General features: G+C 38.4%; 1 protein-coding gene across 3 annotated transcripts in view; it reads left to right on the forward strand.

Moving 5' to 3' along the window:
• The first annotated feature begins 2,437 nt into the window (after window positions 1-2,437).
• Window positions 2,438-21,291, forward strand: part of LOC121945439 (CREB-regulated transcription coactivator 2) — a 46,274-nt gene continuing 27,420 nt past the window's right edge. The window contains exons 1-4 of one of the 3 annotated variants that reach the window (XM_042489596.2): window positions 2,438-2,671; window positions 12,896-12,997; window positions 15,214-15,330; window positions 17,928-17,989. In XM_042489596.2, the coding sequence (XP_042345530.1) occupies window positions 2,498-2,671; window positions 12,896-12,997; window positions 15,214-15,330; window positions 17,928-17,989 (455 nt within the window). In that variant the 5' untranslated portion in view covers window positions 2,438-2,497. The remainder of the gene's footprint in view (window positions 2,672-12,895; window positions 12,998-15,213; window positions 15,331-17,927; window positions 17,990-21,291) is intronic. The other 2 variants (XM_042489597.2, XM_042489595.2) reach the window with 2 other exon arrangements.

Here is a 21,291-nt window from a genome sequence, read left to right on the forward strand (position 1 = left end):
TCACAAAACTCTCAGGCCAGAAACTAATGAGAAATTGTTTCCTTGTGTTTTTTTTTAGGTGCCATGACTAAAATTAAAATGCCAAATTGGTTTAATAAAAAAAAAATGGAGATGTTCTCTGAAAAACAAGTAAACTATTAACTGTCATTTGTTTCTAACTTTTTTTTTGTTTTTTTTTAGTTTTTATTTATTTTTTTTTTTCACTCATTGGAAGATGTCATTTATCTAAAAAAAAGTGTTGCTGAAATGATATTACAGAATATTCACAAAGCTGTGTAGTATTACTTATACTAAGTGTAAAAATATTGAAAAACAACAGTTGTATTTCCTCTATCAACACCAGAGAAAACAAAAATCAAATGTTTCCGGCTTTGTTACAATCATTACAACAACAACAATTATAACAACATAATTTCATCATTATTATTGTTGGTGTATAATAATAATAATGATATATTATTATTTATTATACTCAAATATTTAAAAGATATAGATTTAAAAAAAAATATTTTAATAATTAATTACATTTATATATTTGGAAGAATACCCTCCTTTCTTAATGCTTTTAATGCTTTTTATTTCTTAATTAGCATTAAACACACAGAAAAACATGGTTTGGCAGCAGTAAAGAGCCCATTATTTTTATTAATTTGGCCTCAACCTTCAACAGTCTTCAAACCGATTAATTAATTATCAAATTTTGTCAGTGAAGCTGGACAATAAGAAATCAACATAATTTTAAAAATAAGTTAGAGTAGTTATAGTTAAAGTTATTTTAACGTTGTCATACATGTTTTGTTTTGGGTTTTTTTTTTTTTTTTACCTTGCTCTTTGTCGTTTACAGTTTTGTTCACTTTCCTCTGATTTAAAGCTTTAAAAGCCTTAAAAGCGTTCAACCCCAAACTACACGGAAAATTAAAGACTCAAACTTTAATCACGACACTGAAACAGCCGCAGTGATAAACTCAGGAAGTCGAGCGGTGCGGTGGCGGAGGTCCGCCGGTAGGGGGCGCGCCGCCGCTTTCACCACCACACTCAAAGCTCGTCTTCGGAAGACAGAATGACTCACTCCACGTGTGAAAAATGACAAACAGATCTGCACTCTGTGTCTGAGAGTGGGCGTTCACACCTCGCCCACGCGCCTTGTTCCTATTTGACCTCGCACACACACACACGCACACACACACACACACACATGCTGCAGTGGAGAAGCTGTTACCATGGAAACCAAACTGTGCAGCTCTGACACACATCTACAAACCTCGTGCATAATTTAAATGTGAAATTTGTATCTCTGGAACAGAATTTGAATTCATCTAAAACATATATAAAATTAAATTCGTCTTACTAATGACACAACTATCGTTTGTTGCAAGTCGCCTGTTAAGACTGTCTTCTGGCATCCTTCTTAATTTGTCAAAATGATTTTGTCTGTTTCCTCTGTCATCTATTTTTGTCACATTTGTTGTGTTTTGTTATTGTTATTTATATTTGCTGACTGTAAATTTAATTGTTTTGTGCTATGTAATATGTGTCTGTGTGTGAGGCACTTTGAAACAGGTGTTCTGAAAGGTGCTATGTAAATAAAGTTATTATTTATTTTAATGGAAATGTTTTTGACTGTGTCAAAAGCTTTACCAAAGTCAACAAAAAAATAAGCTATTATCTGTTATAATAAGTTAAATGTCATTGAGTTACACGACTTAAAAAAATAATTAAAAAAACATAATAAAATAATAAAAATAAAATGTACATTCATACAAAAACAGTGAAATAAAATACATGAAAATTTAACCAAAGCCTTGTCGTCATGCCTAATGCTTCATAAAATAGGCTAAACAAATGTAAAACAATATTGTAGCCAATGAAGAAATTATTTTCAATATTCTACATGCTAGTAGTAATTTGTAATTAGTAGTAATTTTTATTTTTATTTATCTAAAAATACTGCACCATGTACCAACAGTTGAAATAGCATTTATTTTCAAATCTAGTAAAAAAATAAATAAATAAAATAAATTAAAAAGTTACATGAGAAGGTGGAAAATAGTAAAAATGACAAATTCCAAGCCAAAAGCCCAGAATGGCACCCAGAAATAATACAATGCATGTTTTTATGCTTTGATGGCTGTGGGACCAAAAAATTGCTTTTTGAATGAGTTTCAGTTGTGCATTTTTTGCACTTAACAGTATGAATATAATATTTTGTTTACATATATATACATATATAGAAGAATGAAAAGTGCGTTAATGGCTCCAAACAGTTCTTAAGGGTTAAATCATTCTTGTGTCACTGTTTAGATCACAATTAGTATTCAGTCTGAAAATGTAATTTAAGGACACATTTCGGTGCTCTTCTATTGCGAAACCGACGGCTCACACTGACACGTTTTGCGGTCCCCAGAATTCGTTGCGGAGTGAGCGCTCTTTACGGTTCCCGCCCCTCTCTGCTGGAAATCATTCCACTACGTCAAGTCGTCCCGTCCGCTCGGTGAAGATGTCTGCGACGGGTACAGGCGGCTGTGGACCCGGACCCGGACCCACCTCGGGTACCGGGTCCGGGGCTTCCAATCCCCGAAAGTTTAGCGAGAAGATAGCGCTGCACACCCAGCGACAGGCCGAGGAGACAGCCGCCTTCCAGGAGGTCATGATGGACATCACCTCGACCCGGGTAAGTGAGTCTGAGACGGGGGCAGGAGGCGGAGAGCTGCCCGGAGGAAGAGAGGCCTTCCCTGGGCTTGTCAGGCTCCGTAACGATAACCGCTGCCTTTACATGGCGCTTTGCTTTTAGCTGGTGCATTCATTGTTAATATCAACGTAACACGACCAAGTGTCCAGTTTTAGTTTGGCGTTGGCAGAAAATGTTGTCCATTTCCGATACGTCGTTAGCGTAGTTAGCAGGCGTTAGCTGCGAGGCTAAGTTGGCTTGTTTACTATGTTACGTGAACGTCGCTGTCACCCTGCTCACCGCGGACGGAACGTCCCGCCGGACTCCGGTCCAAAATCTGACACTTCAGTGTGCCGTTACCGCCGACACTCTTATATTAAAAATTACAACATAAATTAAGATATTTTTCACATCATGTTTATCCTCTGAGAAATTCGGCTTTAAAATGTGACTCATAATGAAAGCTTTTAAACTATATCGCGCCTCTGTCGTTGTAGCTAAGACATTAGATGGCTAACATCAACTGATAACTTTACACCTGATAATGTAGTTAGTGATTAAGAATTGTAAGTTTTTAGTCCATTGGAGTCATGCCGTTTTGTATAATAGACCCAAGCGATGTATTTTACAGACTTGAGGTCGTTTTTTAAGCAGGTATACGTCTTTAACAGCAGTGCCTACTTTATTTTGTCGTTTTTTAAATGGAATATGGCGTGACGGAAAATTACCTTCAAGTCGGGACGTGATTGGGCTTTTGCTCATTTAGCTTAATTTTCTGCCAAATTAAGTCAAGTTTAGTTACATTGTGAAGTCAATTAGCGGTTTTAAATGTTAATGTTGTTAAGCTGATTTTTAGAATGATTTTACACAAATGCTAGGTATTAGCCGCGTTAGCTAAACCAGGATGTGTTGGTTTCAGGCTGTAGTACCTGCAGAGGCTGTCAGTGAGGTCTGCAGCAGAAGAAATTAAATAATAAAAAACAAGCTTATTATAACATAAAGAATTAATTTACTCAATTTTAATGTAAATCTATATATTATAAATTATATATAATAAGTATATAGTAACTAGGGATGATAACAAATAATTGATGATCGGTTAATCAGTTGTTAAGAATTTAGTCAAACATGTAACATGTAATCTATCAGTGGATAGGCTATGCAATGCTGTCAAATTATAACCAATATGTTGCTGTGAGCTTTGATTGAGGAAAAAACACATTTGGTGTTGTCTGAAATAAGCAAAGTTTTGACGATTTGAAAAAACATCAACAGTTAATCGATTAATTGATCGTTCATTTTACCAATAATCATTTACGATAAGTGCTTATGAATTGTAACCCCCCAAAAAATAACTTTTTGTTGTTGTTTTTGCGTATAGTGTTGTTCGAACCCAAAGTTGTTGGTTGATTTTAATCATATATCAAGTAAAAACCATCATTTTTTATATTTGGATTTACTGGCATCTAGCAGTGACAGTTGCAGGTTAAACTTCTCCTGGTTAATTTCTTCAGTGTTAATTGTTCAGGAGGTTTTTCCTGGGAGCCAAATTGTCTGCAGAGGTCTCTTTTCTCCAAACCAAACAGACCAAATTATTTAAACCAGTGAAAACACTGAATAAGAGTTCTCAGAGTTATGTGATGCGATAACAGCTCTTGCAGCTCCTGCTGCATCATGAGGGAGCCAGTTCCTACTGACAAGCTCATAGCCACAGCATCATGTGACCTAGAAAAGACTAAAAAGTGTTTCCATCGCAGTTTTGCAAAATATGGCTTTTGACGAATCACCTGAAATACCGTTAATGTGAGTGTAAAAACTTTTTTGGTGATAAATGGGATTTTTTTTCCGAAATTGGCGTGATTCCATTCGGCGTATTTCATATTTGCATTTTCAATTTGTGCAATTTAAGAGTTACTGGAAGCCCGCATACTGATGTCTGCTCGTTAAATTTGTCTTTAATTTAATTCCGATTTGCATATAAAAAGTCTTAAATCTAACTTGCCTTGAGCTATAGGAACCCTGAAAGCCTCCGAGAAACAAAACAAAACGCGCTTCAAAAGCCTAAATAAGATGAGTGACGATATTTTTGAAGACACAAATTGAGACCCTGTCTTGAAATGAACCCCTGTATGAAATCTAGTTTTAATGTCAGTTTTGTGCTTGCATATTCCTTAATGAATTTGTTTAAATAAATTGCCAAACAGCAGATCTGAGGCCAGGTAATATTTCAGTGTAGAAAACTTGTGACACAAAGTACCAAAATATATAAATATATTTTTTAATCTGGGTTTTTTCCTGGTTGATTATGAGTTCATGCTGTTACCTTCTGGGTGTGGAGGAACACACAGCCTTATTGTTTCGTGTGAGGTGCTGCTGTTAATGTTATTGTTGGTCTGTTGGCAGCTTGAATTTATCTGAAAGCCACAAAGGAACAGACTTAACTTATCTGATGAAAGAAAACGTAAACAATGCCAGCCAGTTTTCACTGCTGAGACAGTACGTGCTGAGGTTTGTCTTGCTGACGTGATTGTGATCTGGGTGTTGAGGAAGAGCTCTGGGGTATTGTTTTTAAGTCATAAATTGTGCATAGCTGCCTCTGACACATATGGACGAAGTGTGCCTCACTTTCTGGTGACAGAAGGACTCATGTAGCTTCAGGGTTTCTTGAGAAGTCGTGGCGCCTTCCTTAATGATTTGTGTTGAAGTTGTGTAAACTGTGATTAATTAACAGCATGAATAAAATCAGCATTACTCAGAACGTGTACATGATGTCAGAAAAAGTCAAATTATTGTGTTAGTCCGACTTAAACTGGACTTTCAAAATACATGTAAACATGTCAGTCCAACTGAAATCGGACTAAATTTAATTTCTTTAAGTTGGACGAATGCACCCAGGTAATTCGACTGGAAGTCGATTTCCTCCATCATGTGCACGCCTCAGACAGACTTTAATTGGATTACGCATTCTGCGCTTGCTCCTATTTATTAAACTTTCCAGATTTATATAAAAATGAAAAGCTCCATCTTAAACAAACTTCAGGTAAATTTAAGCACATTGTGCTGATAAAAGGCTAAACTCTCCTGACTGCAGGACTCTGATTTCAACTTCTGTCAAACCTCTGTGCTATTTATCATTCAAAAAACGGCTGGAATGCGTTCTATCAACATTCTGTTGAGTACGTCTCATATTTCAATCGAGGAAAAGTTATTTTGCGATTGATATCGTTTTAATGCCCAGCCCTGAGTAAAAAGAAAACTCAAGTAAAGTACAATTGGGGTCCCACTCAAATGACCACCTTTGGTTCCTCACTACATTGAAAACTTATCAACACCACTGCATTTTATCTTTTTAAAAATTTAATTCAGTGTAACCTGTTTGTTGTTTGGGGTCTGTGTTAGCAGCGCAAACCTAAAGCAGAATATACCTCAATATTTTCTCATGTATCATCATCACAATACTCAACAATGTTTTTGTGTGTTTTCCTGATATCCTGCAACCTTACCAAAACTAATTTTCAAAAAAGACAATCCTTCTGTATTCAGGAAAAATGTGTTTTAAATATTAATACATGTTTGTCTGATGACACATAGCGACTGATTCACGTCCAGCTGTTCAGCATTTCATCCAACTTTTTTCCAATTAAATCATAAGGTTTTTGGTTTTTCCAAAATGTTGCATCTTGCTTAGTACTGCAAAGCGAATGTACAGTGTGATCAACCAGTCACCGTAACATGCTGAGCTGAATCAGGCTTGTTGTGACGGATCTCGTCTCGTGATCAATACAGTAAATCGATGAAGGTCTAAACAGCAAACATGAATTAACAGATTAACAAATCAAACAATAGATTGGTGATTTGTAAGAATAATGTGTGAGTTAATCAGTAATGAAAATGATTGATATTTGCAGCCAAATTTCTGAAAGGGGCTTCTGACAAATGCACGCATTCACGCATGCACTCACGCGCGCGCGCGCACGCACACACACACACACACACACACACAGACACATACCACCTCCTTCTCCTCTGTCATTTACTGACAATACCACCCTTTTGGGTTTTGTCTCTTCTGGGAATTCCTTTTACTCCTGTCCTTTATACACACACACACACACACACACACACACACACACACTGCAGCAGCAGTGTGTGGGTGGTCCAATCAGCTAATAGCATCAGGGTGTGTGTGTTGGTTGCAGCAGTAGCTTCATGGTGAAGCTGTTCAGTATTGATATGCTGTTTCTCTCAGACTAAAACCATCACACACAGTTTGAGTTTTCTGCTGGGAACGAGAGAAATTTGAGACACCACCAGTTTAAAAAACGGTGGTGGAACAAGTACTCTTGTGGTGGTAATAATATCAGACTGTAGAAGTACTTGGTTACAAGTCCTGCAAGTATTAGCATCAAATATACTGATAGTACCAAAAACATTATGCAGAATGGCCCATTTGACAATAATATCTATATTATAGGATTATAATTATAATATGTTTATTATTTTAATGTTGCAGCTGGTAAAGGTGGAGCTCATTTTCATTACTTTATGTTCTGCTAGTGTGGATTTAACCAATAACAATAAGTCATAATTCATTTGTTTTTTATCATTAATCTGAAGTTGCAACATAACTAATAATTAAAGGTATTGAAATAATGTAGTGCAATCAAAAATACACACTTCACAGCAATGTCTTTAAATGTTGTGTTGTCCAAATCCTGAATATATTAAATTTACTCTTGGGGAACACGGGACAGGGATGCAGCACGGGACATAGCCTGCACCTTTGCAGTGTGTGGTTGCTGCCAGCTTCACTGTGTGATAATGCAGTTGATTGTCGACTGTTTGGAAGTGTAGACCACTGAATTCATTAACTGGATTGTGTTAACTACAGGATGCATTTATTTGATGCTTTTATTTTACAACCATTTAATAATAATGATAATACATTTTATTTATAGATCACTTTTCACAATACTCGGAAACGCTTAAAAGAGACAAAAACAGAGTCAGTTAAAGTCAGTAAAACATACTGGGTAAATAAAAACAAGATCAGATCAGCAAGACGGACAAGAATGAAATGTGGACAAATAAAACAATTAAAGCTGGTTTTTCTCCAAGTTTGTTATTAAATCTGTTTTCAGAAGTTTTCACCTCACAGGACAGACATTGTTACACCTGCAGGGCATAAGTCTGGGCTCTGGAGCCTCGGGGAGGAACAGGGACTTTCAGAGGTTTTACTGGTTTGGTTAAGTGTGATCAAGTTTTATTACTGCAGAAAGAGTTGACCATTTGAATGCCGTAGCTCTGCAAGCTGACAAATTTGATCCTGCAGGTTTAGCACACACCTTCGAAAACATGATTTTATGTTTGACAGTCAGAGTCACGTTTGGAGGATGTTGGCAGCTGACTAGAGGTGGAAATCAATAGTTTCATCACAACGTAATATAATGATTCTTTGGATACTGGTATGACATTTGCTATACAACACAGTCTACCACAAGATTTTTGAAATACTATTTAATTGCACTATTTAAAGCTGCTAGCCCTTTCATTATTTGCTTTCAGCCATAAATGATAAAAAACAACACAAATAATAATTGTAACTGTTATACCGTTACACACTTATAAAACAGCACGTGAGAGAAAGTTTATCTTGTTGCTTTCTGCCAGATAATATAACAAAAGTACAAAATTCAGTTCAGTATAAGCTCATGCCAGGTCAAATTTGTCAGTGATGTAGAAATAGATTGTTAGATTGAAACATTTCCTAATTAAAATTACATGTATTCTGACCTTTATGGTAAATGCATTGAAACGGCCCACGAAACACATGTGACTATGTCTGCTTTACAACATAAGGTGTTAACATAAAAAAACCTAAAAAACAACTAACAACAAAAAAATCCTCTAAATCATGAGGAATTTTTTTTAAAAACTTTTTTCTATGATTTAGTACAATCTTGACTACTGCAGTTAGCAGATTAATGTCTCTCAATCTGGTTTTAAAGTCTAGATTTTGAGATAATCTGTTCTCTAAGTGTCAGAAGCTGTTGTCAAACCATATTCTCAGAGCTGCTTTTGGGATTCAGAGACTGCTGGTGTTCACTCTGTAGTTGCAGCAACTGAATAATCAGTCATTTTGGTGTTTGTCACTTTGTAAGTGTTGTGTTGCTGCATTACAGGTGTTGTCCAGCCTGCAAACAGTGGTTATTGTCTGTTTGGAGTGAACCGAGTACTTTGTTGGCTGTAAGGTTTATCTGAGTCATAAGAGGTGTTTTTAGATAAGATATTCTTAGAAAGAGATTAGTGTTACTTTATTTCACCTCTGCAGTTGTTTTAATCATGAACCACATGCAGCAAGGGATATATGAGCAAATTTATTTTTGATTGTTTCCATGAATTATTAATATTTTGTCAGTATGTATTTTATTTCAATCAATAAAAAAATGTTCTGCATTGCAAACTTTTATCATTGATTGTACCTACATACATTTACTAAGGTAACATTTTCACTGCAAGACATTAGCTAATAACTACGTACTTTTACAGTGTGGTATTTGTATTTCTACCTAAGCATCTGAATACTTCCTCCCCACTGCTGCTGACACAGCAAATGTTTCGTCATTGCAGGGTTTTCAATATTTCTGTAATACACATGATGATGCTCTGGGAAACCTGCAGAAGTTCTTCCTGCAGCCTTTGTTTTGACACATTTTCTCTGTTCTTGGGCATCTGTCAGAGCCTTTGCACAACACCGGCTCTTATATAGTATTTAGGGGGTGTTTCATATGCTAACAGCTTACTTGTGATCATGTTGGATTCATCATTCAGCAGATTTGGGTGGTTAAGAATGTTTGGTGCATCTGGAGTTATCTTTTTTTTTCTTGAAAATAAGAGAAAATATAAGAGGAATTTAAGACATTGTTGAGCCCATTGTTTGCCTTTTCACCATAAAGAAAACTAAACTTCAATGTGTTGCAACTGTGGTCCTATTTCCTGGACTAATTATTCTTCATTTTGGCGCTCTGTGTGACTTCATTTCAATTTGGACAAGACCAGACTTTATCGTCGTTCTCACATCTTTTGGGCGGATTATGCTTCATTAGTAAGTTAGTCATGTTGGCTTTTTGCTCACGTGGCTTTTGTTGAACTTTGAGTGGCGTGGTGGTTGTAGTCTGCTCTGCACCGCTGGCTGTCTCTCCTATGAGCAGTGCGGAGAAACAGCATACACTGAAAGCAAAACGCCAGACTCTTACACAGAGCTGAGATGAAATGGATGCTTAAAACTTTGGTAAATAAACAGTCTCATACTTCGTTTATGTCGTGGTTTTTTCGCCACAGTCGGGGCTCAGGCCCTGCTCTTACACACAGGAGTTTAGAGGAGTGGACAGAAGGACTGGCAACTTTTAATGAGGTAAACTCTGCGTACATGGAGAAAACAGAGTTATAGCAGCCTTCAGCTCAGATTCATTCTTTATTTTAGCGCTCTGTGTGAGTTCATTTCAATTTGGACAAGATCAGACTTTATTGATGATGAAGGAGCTCTTCGATAAATGACTCAGCTCCTGTGATTTGTCTCTGTCATATTAAGGTCTGAGTCGGCACTTTCTTCGTCCTATATACTCTGCTGCCAAAGCCCTTTTTGCATTTCCTTGAGGAGGAGGATGAAAACCTAAACTTTCCAGGTTGAACCTCATCACTCATCCACCAGTTTACTTTGGTAATGATTCCCATTTCTGGACAATAATTAGTCCACTGACAACAGCAGCATTTCAACAGCAGAACTGGCGATTACAAAAACATTGGCAGTGAAAAAGCTCCAACACAAAGCTGTTAATTTAAGTTTATTAAATTAATAAAGATTCAGTAATGCTTGCCAATGCTTTTCTCTCAGACTCTTAGTGAAAGTGTTTTTGCAAAGATCCAAGGACGTGAGCAGATAGAGAACAAGGACAGGAGAGACTGGAGATTAAATGAGTTTTCATCACACTTTCCAAGAAACTGGGCCAGGGCCTGTGTGTGTGTGTGTGTGTGTGTGTGTGTGTGTGTGTGTGTGTGTGTGTGTGTGTGTGTGTGTGTGTGTGTGTGTGTGTGTGTGTGTGTGTGTGTGTGTGTGTGTGTGTGTGTGTGTGTGTGTGTGTGTGTGTGTGTGTGTGTTTTTTACTGTGTCCACATCCTGCAAATATAAACTTTATTTATAGTGTTGCAAACCTCAACATTTCCTCTCGTGTTTTATTCCTCCAGTCCATTCATTGTTCTTTGTAATTTGGGTCACAGAAAGTGTAAAATAAATGGCAGTCACGGACAGTTTGGGTTCTTTATACCAGACGGAGCCAGTTGCTCATATATTACGAAAGTCAGAGGTCAGCCATTAAGATTGCTCTATTAGTTTCTAAACCCTTGTGGTGGCTGAAGGCTTTGGAAAATTAATGAAAGTGTTCATCATTTTAATGTTGCAACTGATGACATTGGAGCTCACTTCATGTACTACAGACTTGGGAATTTCCCCCCAAGGATCAATAAAGTTTTGTCGTTATGTGTAATAGTAAATCATAATTTTTTTGTTTATAAATAGTAAAATAAAGTAACATAAATGGAAATCTCTTATAAAGTAAAAGTAAGTGTTTAGTGATTAAATTAATGTATTAAGTTACTTTTCACCACTGATTAGCAGTCATAGCGCATAGTTTGCTCAGTATCATTTCATTTATATTACTTATAAGGACAACACACATTAATTAACATGCCTGTAAATGGCAAGCTGTTTTGGAACCTGTAAAATGATCAAATTCACATAATAATGGCAGCAGGACACCATAAAGACAGCAACAGCTACAACAAACAAACAGGAACTCCCAATTTAGCACAAATAGCCATGGACGCAGCACGAAGCAAGGACACACAACTGAGCATAACATGCAGACATGCAGAATAGCAACAAGAAAAGGCACTCACCTGCAGAATAAGAACAGTTACATCAGGATGCTGTTTTTTTTACTTCAGCTCAGCATTCAACACAATCTCTCCCATTAAGCTGATTGGAAAACTTCAGAATAACGCTCTGCAACTGGATACTGGGCTTCCTCACATGCAGACCCGAGAGAGTTTGGATTTGCAGTCACACCTCCTCGTCATTAGTGGTCAACATCGGAGCCCCCCCAGGGCTGTGTGCTCGGCCCCCTCCTGTTCACACTGTACACCCATGACTGCACTCCCAGACATCAGGAGACCTCTACTGTGAAGTATGACGACGACACCATCATCATCGGCCGTATTACAAACAACGATGAGAGTTCATACCGGGAGGAAATCAACAATCTGTCAGTGGTGAACAGAGAACAACCTACTGCTCAACGTCAGCAAAACCAAGGAGCTGATTGTTGATTTTAGAAAGAAGGAAGCAAAGACACACACTCCTGTCTACATAAAACTCAGGAAGACTAAATTCCAGAGCAAGATCCTGGTTAACTTCTGCAGAGGAGCAATAGAGAGCATACTGACTGGAAACATCACAAACTGGCGTTGTTCGTGCACGGCCGATGACAGGAAGCTCTACAGCGGGTGATTAAAACTGCCCACAACATCACTGGTTCCCATCTACAGAGCACCAGTGACCTCGGTGAAGTGAGATGTCTGCACAGAGCCCAAAGGATACTGAAAGACAGCAGCCACCCAGCCACAGTCTGTTCACCCTGCTGCATTCTGGGAAAAGATACACAATTATCCGCTGCCAAACCACCAGACTACGGAGGAGCAGAGGACGCCAAAGAGATGTAGCGAGATTTAGGGTCAACTTTAATTTAATGTCTTCTTAAACCACGTTTAAGAAAACTGACAAATAAATCTACATTGTCCCTTGTAGACAGACGCAGACCTTAATAAAATGTTAAAAGATGCATTTAGGGTTAAAAGTATGTCTAAAACCTGGGCAGGCCATGCAACACACAGTTAAACAGGTTGTCAATAAAATAGATATTTCATACATACCCGAGCAAAGCTGGCCGCCTGGCAACCAGCAGAAGACATCAGGCAAATTAGCAGCAGGTTAGCCAGAAATAACAACATTAGTGTCTTAGTGAACAGTGTTGATTTACAAAGCAAAATATACACAGTATATTTTATAGTACACCTCGGTATTTTATTGTTTTTAATCTCTGTACAAAACTGATTGTGTTTTTGATCTTCTGCTAATGACTTTATGTCTCCTCGTTGTCTTTGTCCCGTTAGCTTCAAGCCCAGAAGCTCCGTCTCGCCAGGAGTCAGGGTCCGTACTACGGCGGCTCGCTACCCAACGTGAACCAGATCGGCAGGAACCCTCAGGACTTCCAGGTAACTGACCACCACCTCCTCTAACTTCTGAAAACCCATTTTGTATTTTGTCTATTTTACTGAGTTCACACAGTTCTCCTCTGTTACTGGTACCTCTACATCTACTACTGCTACGACTGCAGATCTTGCTTGTTTTGGTAAAACTAATTCTGTTTCTAAAACTACTAATGTAGTGTTAATACTACTACTGCTCCCTCTTTAACTCTGCTTCACCTGACACTACCTCCACTTCTCTCTACTGCCCTGGTCTCTACTTTTACTGGTCTGTTTGTACTCCTGTTTAAGATGTCCCAATAATGTTTTTTTTTGCCCCTGATCCCAATCCAAATAATTTAATATTGAGTAGATACAGAGTCTCAATCCAATACTTTCATTTTCCTAGATAATACACAGTGCACACTATTAAGTTATTTAAAAAAAAAACTTAATCCAAGATGTTGTTGTTTAAAAAAAATATTAGCCTACTTTATTTATTTTTTGAGCTGTCAGCAGTAACATCTTAATCACAATGAGATTAAGGTCCGACCATAAGATTTTTTTTTTTTTTAAATTGCGTTCTACTATTTTGTCCCCCTGCTGCCACAGAGATGGAAAATAACAATGCAACTGCGGTTTTAAATGGCTTTCACTTCAAAGATGAATTGGTTGACAAGTCTCCTGCAGAGAAAAAAGCACAAGTGTCTAGTGCCACGGCTGCTGGTCAGTGCAGGAGAGCTACCTTTACCCTCGGCATCAGAGCGTGACGTAAAGTCCGTTTAAAATGTTGTGTCGAGACATTTTTAAAGTTTACACCATCCACCAGTGGTACTGAGTAGCTACCACGTGTATAAATTGTGAACAACTTCCTGTCACTGAACTGCTTAAAGCAATGGATGCATTAAGAGAGATAAGATGCTAATTTGCACATAGATGTATTTAGAAAAATTAAGGTGTTGTATTTTGATTCTGGACTTGTTTGTTGGGATCCGCGGCAAATCCGGGGCGGACATTTAAGGTATATTTGCTGATTAGCTAAAACTGGGACAGAACTGGGTTGTCCAGAAAACAAAAACTTACTCAGTGGACCAAACTCTTGAGGTTGTGTGACAGTTTTTCACATGCACACTGGTGTAGCAGCGCAGCACTGATCTGAAAAAAAATAACTCCATGAGTTAGTATTATAAAGTAAATTTCCTTGCATTCATTTCATTCACAATCAAGACACTCAGTTTGTTTTTTTGGTTGGATTTTAATCTGTGTTAAACCTGTGGTGCTCTGAGGACACAGACTGCTGTGTCATCACGATCTGCAGCTTTCAGCTCTTTACCTCTGAGTCATCGCTGTTTCCCATCAGCTCTGCAGAGCTGAACTCATTCTGTAATGGAAGTTTTCATCAATATCATCGTCTCAATTTGTCCGCCCCCTTCCTCTTCCTCCTCGTCTGTGTCTTAGGTCAAAACTAGATGGAATTAATTTGGCAGCAGGTAGCGGGGTGTTTTTGGCTTCTCACCTCCACTGGGAGTTGAGAGAAACTTGTATCGTGTTTTGGACAAAATAGTTTTTGAAAGCAACATTGTTACAGAGCAGATTTTGAAGAAACCTACCAATGCTGGCTTTCTCACCAGTGCATAAACGCAATGTAGTAGTTAACAGGTGGAAAATGCAGATCTAGATTCATGGAATGTCTCATAATTAAATTTGAGCTAAATTTGTCTTGTTTTCAGCTGTTTTTGTCATCTCAGTCAAAGATAAGGCCTGAAAGATTACAGAATTGCCCTAAGCATCCTGTAAAACAGTGAGTTGTTGTGTGTGAATATTTAAACAGAACATGCTGCAGTTTGCTGAATGAACTGTATAACATGTTCACCACATTAAGTCTTTGTCCACCAGCCCTGCATGACGTAGCAGCTGAAATAAAAGTTGCATTCAATGACAAATCCCGTGGGCAGCAGTTCTGTTGTACAGTTTCTGAACACCCTAAAATTTAAAAAAACGTTATGTTCATTATTTTCAATATTCACATCAAAGGCACCCACAGTAAATGGTTTTACAAATGACTTCATGAAAGCAACAGATCTTTGAAAATGTTCTTTGAAAGATTAATAGCTCTGATAAGAGAGTTGTTTATCAGGATTCTTTTTCTCTATGTTGCTGTGTCTGGTTTTCTATTAGAAATGTTAAATAAATGAACATAATATGACCAAAAAACACACTTGACCTGTGTTTCTCTCTCTCAGGGCTCCTTCCCCTCCACTCTGGAGTCCAACCGGTCCACTCGGCATCACGGTCTGGTGGAGCGAGTCCAGAGGGACCGGCGTTTCATCTCACCAGTGCGACCGTACCGCAACCGACAAGTATCCTTCAGTTTACTGCTGAATCTAAACATACAGGCTGTTAAAGGTCAAGGCTGAAGTTACTGTAGGTTTTTCTTGTAGTTAAGGAAAAGACTCAACCAATAACAATTCAGTCCCTCTCTAAATACTGTCTGACTTCCTGTTTGTGGCTCTCAAATCCAAGCTCATTGGTCCCTTCTGCAAATCTTTAAACACAAAAATTTATAATTTCATCAGTAATCTCCTAAAATAGCTGCTCACTGCAGTTTTTATCAAATAAACAAGAGGAAATAGTGCATTTTTTGGGAGACTGTTTTCAGAGGCGGATGTATCCACATTAGGTGCTCTAGTGAGTATTTTTGTCAGCAGGATGATGTGTGTAGGATTGAGTCAGAATAATCTATAGTCTGTGTGTGTGTTTATGGCAATCAAGAAACAGGTCACACAGGGACACAGTGTGGCTCACTGGTGTGTATTAATAACAAAGGAGAAAGAAAATATATCAAACTCTGCAGATACACACATAATACTTGTTGGTAGACAGATCCAAAAATGGAATTTGTAGAAATGAAAAAATATTAAATTAAACATTAAAAAACTCAAAAGGAAGTAATTACATCTAAATCTCGAACAACTGGGGCTTTAACAGTTTAACTGCTTTCTGTTTACTCTTCCTCGGTCTGAATTCCCCTGTCAGGTCCGTCTAAATCAACAAACAATGCGCTGCTGTGAAACTTCATGCAGAGATGTAATTTTTTATCTTGTGTGAAATTTACTTTACGTCTTGTCGGTCTATTTTTAGGTCACAGCAGCAATGACACAACATGCTTTTGTTCAAAGATCCTCTGAACATGAATCTGGTCTCAATTTATTTTCTGTATGAAATGGGCTGAGAGGAGGCAGCAGCCTGGGATGTTTATCACTCAGAGGAGGAAGTTTTATGTCCTTAAGTAAGGCACACATTGGGTACTGTCCACGTAACTAAATCATAAAGTTAGCGTTGATGGGATTTCCTTGTCAAAGTTATACTTTAAAAGTCTGTTTTCTGTAACAGTCTATTGCTGTGTCTAAAGACAGCCGATACTGAGGTTATTTGATTATTGTGTTAGTCCGACTAAAACTGGACTTTTAAAATACATGTAAACATGTTAGTCCGACTGAAATCATACTAAATCGAAATTCTTGAGGTCGGTCTGTCACGCCCAGATAAATCGATTGGAAGTTGAGCTTTTTCATCATGTAAACACCTCAGTCAGACTTAAACTGGATTAGACGTTCTGCGCGTAGTCCTTGTCACCGCTGTTCTAGGGGTTCTGCAAAATGGCTCAGGCATTTAAAAAAAAGTAAACCCTGAGGGGGGAGTTGTTTTTTAGTTCTGGCTCAGGTGAGGGACATACAACTTGAAAGGTTGTATTTTGTATTTACTTCAAATAAGAAGGTCACACCCCAGCCATCCACCTCCTCTGATGAATAAAGTAAAATCCCAAAACACTGGCACAGAAGCTGAGAAATGTCCTGCTGTGCACGGCACATTAGCCCCCCCCAAAACACAGCAGATGGAGGCAGTGTTAGAGCAGCAGCTCCACTGTTCAGTGGAGTAAAATGTTTTTCTCAGTGGAGTCTGGTGTTATCCAACTGATATTGATTTTTTTTTGGTGGCTTGAAACTAATCAATGTAGGCAGAGTTCACTCTGCGCTGTTTGATTATGCCCCTAAGTTATTGTAAATAAACAGTTGTGATTGTGATTGGGTCTATATCATAGACTGTATAAATAATATAGGTCTATAGCAAATAGCTGAAAGAGAGCATGTCTCCACCTACTGTGGCAGAGTCGGACATACTCCCATCAGTAACTCAATTTTTTTCCCCCAGTGCTTGTATACTGGGACAAGGACAGTAGTCCAGTTAAATGGCCTAATCGAGCTTTAACCATAGCTCAACTAAACTGTGCATGTTAACATACTGAGCGCTGTATTGTAGGCAAATGGACTTGCTTGAGTTTGTTGAAGATGCTTCAACTTAAATCCGAGCGGCTGCTTTCGAACTGCAGGCCCAGTAACAAGCTGTGAAGTTTCTGCAGTGGAACAGAGGTTCAAGAGGCTCTGCAGGTCTGATTTAAAGATGCATGCATTTAAAACCGGTGACAACATTTTAAGAAAGGAAAAGATAAAAGTTGAGGAGCTCAAATCACGCTGGACTTGTGCGTTAAACACCCGGTCTGTTCAGCAGAAAGTGTGAAAGAGCAAAGCAAGAAACACTTTGAAGTGTGAAGTTGTGCAGTCAGTGCTGAAAACTGTTCTTTGAGGAGACAAAAAAAAACTGTTGATCAGGTTGTTTTAAAGCAGAGATAAGAGACAGTTCAGTTGTATTTTGCCTGAACTATTTTTAAAAAAATTTTTTTGGTTTTATTCAAAACAGTCTGCTTTGTTTAACTGCACCTTGTTTTTCACTAGAACTAAGAAATGAAGGAGGAAATGTGTAAAATACTAAAAAAGTGAGAAGTTTTAATCATACTGAAACCAGCAGCCAGGATCCGTCATATTAAGTGGAAAATGAAAGTGAAAAAGAGCGCTTATGAACAGGATGTTGTTGTTTTCTTAACCAGTCGTCTCCTCAGGTGGACAACTCGCCGTATAACTCCGCCTACCTGTCCCCGCCGCCTGACCCCAGCTGGAGAAGGTACTGTCTGATAACCCCCTCCCTCCCCCCTTCTTGTCTATCTCCATGGAGACGCAGCTGTCTGCTGGGATGTTTGTTATTTCCAAAGCATCTTGTTTGAGTCTCCTCTGCTCCCACTGCTCCAAAAACCTTTCTGAAGCCTTGCGATGCCTTGGGTGGTTTACAAGTTAAAAATGACAAAAAACAAAATCACAGGGGTGGTTCATGAAGACATCAAAACATGATCAGACGAAGACAGGAGTGTTAAGAAACAATGACAAAACCATTTCACTGATATCTACGAGCCTTTCAAATATCAATTCAAGCTTTAAAATACATTAATTTAAAGATATTTTACAGTTTTTAGTCTCCCTATACCATTTCTGCAGTGAATTTAGGACAGATCAAATGGAAATTTTGCCCTCTGTGTCCATTAACAGTTTGACTTGACTTCTCTAAGCAAGCACACATACAAGAACAAGAACAAGCCTGTACAAGTTTCAGACTAACAAGACTCCAATTGTAAATCTGAGTGCTTAAAGAAGTAGCATATTCCCTGAGGATATTTAACTTTTGAATGTAAAGGGAAGTTTTCTGATTTTCAACTAGCTGTCTGCCAGTGTGTGCAGATGAACAGTGGCCGGCCCATCCCTGTGCCACCAGTGCTCAAAGCTTCATGCTCGTATGCTGACATGGATACACTGGTTAACGCATCATTGATGCACACACTGTTTGCACTGCATTGACACATAGCTGTTTGAAAATCAGAAAAGTTTCACTTAGAAGGACCGCTTCACCCACAAAATAACCATTTGTATATCAGCTGATTAAGCAGTGTTAACTTGAATTTGTCATGAAAATGGAGAACATTGATTTTTTTGATGAATTGGGGGGCCTTATTTAACAAAAATTTAAAAATGAAAATGCATGTTTGGGAAATACTGAGCATACAGCTCGATAAATGAGACTTGGACTAAACTGCGTGAGTTGTGTGAGTTTGTAAATGGATGTTTTGACATAGTTTTGCTCTGTTCAGTTAATGCAGAATATTTGCCGTCGACTTTTTGTGTGTCCCTTCGTATCATTCTGTGTCCCCTATCTAAATTCTGAGGTTTTTGCTGAGCGCTTTTTGTTCTCAGCAGCAGTTTGTGACTCACAGGGTGGAACGATCAGATAGAGTTAGGAAAAAAGCAGCTGCTATGAGTAAATGCAAACTTTTAGACCCAGCAGAATGAACAGTTAAATTTCACTTTCAATGCGCCTGACTTTCTGCTGCTCCACCTGTGCCCAGAGTACGCTCTGTTCTCTGACAGTGCAACAGTGCAATGATATTAAGGGAGTACCCGGCTTAGAATTACGCTAGTCAAATCATATTTGGACGTTAAATACGGATATTCAGCAATTCATTTTGTTTTCCCCTATAAAGTTTTAAGTTTGAACAGGCTCAGTGGGACGTTCAGTGTGACAGCAGCAGTCAAGTTATATAGTAACCAAGCTGGTGCTGACAACAGATCGCAAATGCAACAACATTTTTTTGCCAACATAAGATATCAAACAAAAAACATAGACTGTATTGTGTTAAGTTGATGTGAGCCTCTACCAAAGAGTGGGGTGAAAGTCAACAGCACTCACTCCACAGCAAAGTGGGATGAAACAGCACAGCACACTGACTTACAAAAAAAAAAAAAAAAAAAGATTACTCAACTTGAAGCAATCTCAGTGGACTGAGGGGTCTCTGAATGACTTGAATCTCCAACTTTCAGGGGGCAGCCCACCCCGATTTTACATATTATTCCTTTTTCTGTCCCCTGTTCTGTAGACAACACATTTCACCTTTAAATTTTGTCTTATATTAGTTCAAACAGTTCTCCACTTCTCTCTCTTTTTTCATAAATTAATTCTGTTGGTTCTCCTCTACATCCATTAGGGTGTTTTACCATTTCTCAGTCAATTAAAATGTATTTAAAGAAGCTTGTGACCAAACCTCCCATCTCCATTGGATCCTTTTAAAAACTGCAGGTTTTTTACTAATTCCTGAAAAATAGCAGTTTTGGAGAAAGGAGGTTTGCACCTGACAGCACTGTTATTAGGAACCTGCAGAAACCCTTAAAGATCTAATTTGTGTTAGAAAGCAGCATTGAAATAAAGCAGTTGCAGAGAAAAGAAAAACAAGGACTTTGGCAGTGAGGTGCAGTTACTTTTAAGACTGTCCTTCAGCTGAAGCCCCCTCCTCCTCCTCCTGCTGGAGTGTCCTTGAGCACGCCATCGAACCTCCATCTAAGGGCTGCTCTCTCCTGCTGACGTCCAACTGAATTTGCACAAAGAAAATCCCTTCACAGAATCACATGAGGTGACACCGAGGCTTCACAAAGGTTTTCATGGATCCTACTGAGACTGCCGCTTCGGTTCATTCGCCTCTGCAGCAGCAACACTAACCTCTAACAACTAACAGGAAGTTGATTTTAGCCGGCATCTCTCCAAACCTGAGTTGGTTTTGAAGAGCTCTCAGTTCTTTATTTTTGCCCTTCCTTCTTTCTGGGAATCTTTTTTTTTTCTTCTTTTTGCTTTTTTTCTGTTTTCTGCAGTAGTTTAATTTTTGCCTTCCTGCCTGCGTTCTTTCTGGTTTTGCTTCTAACAAGAAAACAATTACCCTTCAGAGAGAGACTGGCCTCGGTCCACAGTCACAGAAGGTCCACTGCACATCATAACACACACACTAGACTGGCAAATGTCCTCCAGCCATTTCCTGAAGTCTGACAACTAAAGACTGTTTAGGTTCGGCTCCTCCAGCTGTCACTTTGTCAGGCCGCCAACCACCAGTCGGAGTCTTTCTAAACATCAAATTTTTCTGGTGAAACAGTCCAAGTTGTTGGCAAGTTCGAATCATCCCACCTGCACTTTGTCTTTGGTTTGATTCTGGTTTGTTGAGGCTCAATATGCCAAATTTTGAGTGAAGTAGAGTTTATGTTTATTTAACAGAGATTTGGTAACTGGTCGTCCTGCCAGGTTGGAGGTTTTGGTCAAAACATGTGAATCCATTTCTTGTAACTGCAGTTCAGCAGCTGCATGGAGTTTGTCTTTGCTGGACGGAGATTGCCTGTGGGAGGATATAAGTCTGGAGTTATTTCATATTTTTGTATTTGATAAAAAAAATTTTAAAGACTAACCCACCCAAGTGTTAGTCATAGTCCATGGCAGATGGCAGATGGTAAACATGGAGGAAGAGTTGAATAAAGGGTGAGTCCAAATGCATTATTTTTCAACCCGGGATTTTCACAAGGAAACTAAAAATGAAGGAAAGGTTATGAGTCAGCAGTCCGGTT

The sequence above is a fragment of the Plectropomus leopardus genome, chromosome 11, assembly GCF_026936395.1.
Source record: "Plectropomus leopardus strain MGB_pleo_1.0 chromosome 11, ASM2693639v1, whole genome shotgun sequence".
NCBI classification, from domain to species: domain Eukaryota; kingdom Metazoa; phylum Chordata; class Actinopteri; order Perciformes; family Serranidae; genus Plectropomus; species Plectropomus leopardus.